Genomic DNA, 5686 nt, shown 5'->3' with positions numbered 1-5686 from the left:
AATATTCATCGATATTATTAGAAGTATTTTGAGAAGCTTGACATTGTTGAGATCATCTCTGCAAAATCTTGATTTGGTCATTTTGAAAATGCTCGCGTGGGATTGGATTAATTATCGAGTCTAAATTCTTACCTAAATTTTATTCTCCGTTATATATGGAGTCATATCTATTTTTTTACTCATTTTGAGCTCATAACATTTGAATTTGATAATTTTGTTGTCTGTGCTATTTTTTTGAGAATTTCAATAACTTGATTGTGTTTTTCTTTGATGGTGTCAACAATTGCTGAAGTTTGCTCTTCAGTTTTCCTTTTGCTTTCTTGACTTCAATGGATCATTGAGTAGAACAACCATCACGACTCTCATCATTTGGAGACTGAAGTAGGAGAATTTGAGTGTGATGACACAAAGTTATTACTTTGCCTTTGAAAGTATGGTGTCGCATTGCTATAATCATCTCCAAATTTTTCAATATCTTTTAGGACAGGCCACATTTGATCGAATTTAAACCATTTTTTTATAATTATTATTTGTAGTTTTTTCATTTTTTTTATATTAAATGTAATATTTAATTTTTTTTTAAAATATATAATGTTTAATTTTTATAATGTAGCAATTTAAATTAAATTCATTCCTAATTTTTTATCTTTTTTTATTGATATAAAATAATTATTACTTAATTATCTATATTAATGTTAATATATAAGATTATTATTAGTTAAATTATTTATTGATGATTATAAAAGAATTAAAAAAAATGAATATTTTTTTAAAGTAAAAGTTGAAGTAATAATTGGAGATGAAATAGTAATTTGAAGTGAAAAAGGTGAAGAAAAAAAGTTAAAATAAATTTAAAATGAAGTAGTAATTGAAGATGGCCTAAGTTTATTTTTATACATCAATGACCATATATTAAGGATCAAGTATGGACTGTGGAGTAAATACTTTTCTTATCAACAATATGATTGAAAAGAGCTAGCATTAACACACACATTAGGGTTATTTATTGGGGTGAACCTTGTACCCTGTTCATTTCAAACAAATATCTCAGCCCAAACAATATTAATGAGCCAAAAAAAAGGTTAATTTTATAATTAAAATTAATGAGCTTCACTTTGAATGGTCTAGATAATTTACTTAAATTGGATAATACCCATGTTAGACTCGTTAATCCCCTACTCCATCTAAGGGACAAGGAGTTGAGCAATGTCAGCAGCCAAACAGACCTTGTAGAAGACAAGATGTTTATTGACTAGGAAGACTTGAGTGCTAAGTGGTAACTGCTAAACACAACTGGAAACTCGATTTTGAGGTGGGATATCATTTACTTTGCCAATATATTGATGAATTTTCATGTGATTGACATCAGTTGAAAAGAGTTCAAATTCAGTTTTTTATTTTACCTACCATGGAGTTATCTAATTATTACCCTAGAGAAAAATTTTAAAATAAAAGAGAATTTAATCTTTACTGTTCCGAGCTGACATGGCTCCCCTTAAATAAAAGCTGCCGACCAATTAGGAAGAGTTGAGACTCATGATGCTGCTGGTCCCCGGACGACAACATCATTCAACAAACCATCAGACCCCTGAGCTTCATACACTCGGAATAATTTTCCAAACGAGCTCACATGACTATAAATGGACACATCAAGTTTTTTTGCTCAGTCAAAAACGTTAATACTTAATTAGTAAGAAATAAATTTATCTGGTTGATGCGTCTGAGTCAGGAAAAAAAAAAACAAATTGGGGGTAAACAGGGAAAGTCATCATTTCTATCCAGTGCCATCTAGGAACCGATGTGTTGCGAGTTTTTAACTTGTAGTGATTCAACAACCATAAAATTTCACAAGAGTCAATGAACGAAATAGCACATCGAACTTAAACTTATATATTAGTTGGGCATGGAATTTAAACTTGTACTCTAGTTGACACAATTTAATGTTACCCAATCTGATTCAGACAATGAACTCTAGAAAGAAGTTCAGTCACCCATCTACCATGATCCTTCGGCACCCGCTGTTGGATTGTGGAAGGCAGAGAATCCCCAGAAAGTCTTCAACGAGTAGGGCTGAGAAATTGTTACACCTTCGTCGGTTATTTTAGCTATCTGCAATTGCAAAATGGAAAATGTGTCAATTCATATACATGCCAAATCCCAAGATGCTTCAAAGCAGACATTGAAATTATAGTCTAAACTCAAAAAAAATAGTTAAGACCTCGCAGTTAGTTACACCAAATATTACTGCTCAAAATTGATTATTTTCCTATTTGTTGGATATTGTATAAGAGGTATTCAATTTGACAAGTAAATGTGGTTAATTTTGTGGCTAAACAACATAAAGTTATCAATCAACGTTCAGAGATGGGGTAAAATTTTAAAGTAATATCATAGCCATGGGTGCCTAATTCTTTCACATGCAAACAAATTTCTATTTATGCGACGAAAAGGATTATCAGCCACTAGGAGTTGCAAAGGAAAAAAAAATAGATTACAAGAAAAACTCTACCTGAAGCTTGTTGACAGCAGACCTATCACGATAAAGGAGAACACGCATGCATTTCTCCAGTATCTTCACACCATCCTCAAAACTCAAATTTTCATGCCATTCCTCACGAAGAATTGGTCGTGCAAGATGGTTTCCAAATCCGGTTGCCACATGATTATCCTCAAAATGAACACCTATCATGCTTACCTAATTATAAAAAGCATAAAACAAACAAAAGATCCGTGAGACAAGTGATCCCTCTTACTCAATTTAATAAACTAAAGACAGTGCAGCTTAGAAATGCACATAGCTTGCAACTGAACAAGAAAAAAGTAATCAATTGAGGCTTACTGTGCCAAGGTACTTTTGTCCATTCTTCACTCCACCAAGGACAAGTGAATTCCAAAGGGGATTGAACTTATTGCGTCGGTTGTACATAACTCTGGTCAAATAGTTATGAACCTCTTTAGGTCCCAACGAATTTCCATCATCCCACATGTTGTCGTATAGGCTACAATCAAAACCAGAAAGAAAAACTTACCAAAACAGTTCGGTTATAATACTAGCAAGAAATTTAGTTTCAGGAAATAAAGAAAAACGAAACTCTAATAGAAAAAAAAAAACAAGTTTCAAGCTTGTAACTAAATTATTACTGCTCCATTATTCAAACAATTAAAGCTTACATGAGTTCATCAAGAGTACGCATTAGCTCCTGAAAATCACTTATTTCTCCACTAGCCCCAAGTAGGGAATGCTTTCCAATAGGCTTGATTCGCTCCACGCTCTTGTATCGCAGTGTAGACCCATAAGAACCTGCCCGCAACAATGACATAAAATGAACCCAACCACAACTGACTTCTAATATGCTTGCATGACTATAAACAGACTTAGCATCGACATTCCATCACTAAAAATTCACTTACAAATGCTCCTCAAACTTGAATATAAAATATTTCAATAAATAAATATATAATGAGAAATATGATAACTAATTAACTACTACCAATAAGAAAAAGCTGTTTAATTGACCTCCTATCTCAAGTGAAAGGCCATGAACATATATATAATAATACAATTATATAAAATATGGAAGAAATATCAACTAACCTCCCATATCAGAAGCCATTAAAACACCATCTTTGTATTTGAGAGCAACCACAGACGTACCCGTCACATACGGATACCTAAAATCATAGTACGAAAAAAATAAAACACTTTAATCCCTAAGATTCAATTGTATACACATACTTAAGTATATACAACCACGGTAAATTTAAGTGAAAAGAAAAATTACTGGGTCCTCTGTGAATCAGAGCTCAAAAGGTTGGCTTGTTTCAATTCGACAGACTGCATACATAAGCACAATGAGGTCAGGGAGATAATATAAGATCACAATGACGATACCAGACATAAAACACCATCGATTGAAATATAAACTTACACTCATTTTTCCTTGATGGAAAATCTCAGGTGAAACCCGAAAATAAAACCACTTTAGCAAATGACTAGCTTGGTACTGCAAAAGACGATTCAAATTTTGTAAACAAATATACATAAATTCATCTACAAAACTCCCAACAACAAAAAAAAATAACGAAATGGTGAGAAGTAGTCGGGAACCCAAATCCGCCTATATCCTTTCGATCAAACACTTGAAACCCATTTATAGAATTCAAGAAAAGTAAGAATAAAACTCCCTCAGATGACCCCGAATGATACACAGAGTGTCCCACCCCATAGGAGAAGCTGCGAAAATCGGAGGAATGCCAAGAGAATTGATTTCGAGTGACAATGTGGTTTGGGGCTCAAGAGACTAGAGCATGAATTATATGTGAGTCCAGGTGGAAAAAGATTAGGGCTCAGAAGTCTAGTGCTCTTTCCCTTTGCTCAAGAGAACCCTTTACTGACCATTGACAAGCATCCTCTTTATATATAATTGTACATTTTGGTTTCTTAATGCAAATCAGATCTAAGTGATTCATCGTTTATAATGATAAAAGCAAATTCCCAGTTCATCAATTTATTTAATCTCTCATAGACCAAGGGAATAGATAGTTGATTATATTTTAGGAAAACGAAACAACAAAATCATAGAAAACCCTAAATATGAAGAAGTGTAGTAGAATATGGATAATGATATACATACATGAAAGAAAAAAGCAGAGTAAGAGATCCATACCTCGAGAGATGAAAGACCGAGGGTGAGAACTGAGAGAAAAATCGTCTCTTCAAGTGTGGGTTAGAGACAACCTTTATTACTTCTTTTCCCTTTGCACAAGAAAACTCAAATCACTCCAATTTCTTTTCTTCCATTTCTTCTACTTTTCATTTTTAGGGTTAGTGGCAATAAAGTGTCAAAAAGTTTGCATATTAGTCCTTAATGGTTTTCTTTCACATTAATGGCCCTTCCACTAAATCTTCTATATTTATAATAACTAATGATAGAAAAAAAAAAAATATATATATATATATATATATATCTAATTATAATTTATAAGATTTATAATAGAAGTAAATCTATATCTATATACTAGATACGAGGACACTTTTGCTTATAAAATCTATTAATTATTTTTATTACATTTATATAATTGGCATATAAATTTTAAATAAATAAACAATATTATATATAAAATAATTACATAAACATATTAAAAGATAAATTAATTCAAAACATTGTTTATGAATTTTTATAAAAAGTATATATAATATAATAACTTTTAGATCACAAAACTATATTTATGTTACAGAACATGCATGATATTATTCAAATTGCACCTTAATGATTAGAGAATACGCTTATTTATTCTTTATAGAAGATAAATATTATTTTAATTTCTTATGTAGTTACACAGTCATATTATTTATATACATACGACACCTATATATAAAATATTTATAATATTTATTGTTATTCTATATTAATATATATATAAGCTAGATCAAATAAAAAAACATATTTTCTTTTTAAATATAAATGATAATTTTTTTAATAAAAACTAAGCTTATGTATTTTATATTATTGTTATAATGATATTTTATAATATTTAAATTTATATTAATATAATTATTAAATATCTAGTCTGTAGTATATATTATTATAATAATGATATTATATAATTATTATATATGTAGTCTTGTAGTATATATTATTATAATAATGATATCAAATAATATTTAAATTTATATTAATGTAAT

The 5686-nt window shown here is 30.3% G+C and overlaps 1 protein-coding gene across 1 annotated transcript; it reads right to left on the bottom strand.

Annotated features, from left to right (window-relative positions):
* Positions 1 to 1745: 1745 nt before the first annotated feature.
* LOC133777951 (proteasome subunit beta type-4) lies at positions 1746 to 4823 on the bottom strand. Its single transcript, XM_062217713.1, has 8 exons — positions 4668 to 4823; positions 3930 to 4004; positions 3783 to 3835; positions 3596 to 3672; positions 3172 to 3301; positions 2840 to 2999; positions 2510 to 2695; positions 1746 to 2109 (listed from the first exon to the last, which is right to left on the bottom strand). Exons 2-8 carry the CDS (start codon positions 3933 to 3935, stop codon positions 1996 to 1998), a joined length of 726 nt encoding a protein of 241 aa, XP_062073697.1. The 5' UTR covers positions 3936 to 4004; positions 4668 to 4823; the 3' UTR covers positions 1746 to 1995.
* Positions 4824 to 5686: the final 863 nt, after the last annotated feature.

The sequence above is a fragment of the Humulus lupulus genome, chromosome 5 (genome assembly GCF_963169125.1).
Source record: "Humulus lupulus chromosome 5, drHumLupu1.1, whole genome shotgun sequence".
Classification (NCBI taxonomy): domain Eukaryota; kingdom Viridiplantae; phylum Streptophyta; class Magnoliopsida; order Rosales; family Cannabaceae; genus Humulus; species Humulus lupulus.
This window is presented reverse-complemented; position numbering and strand designations above follow the sequence as displayed.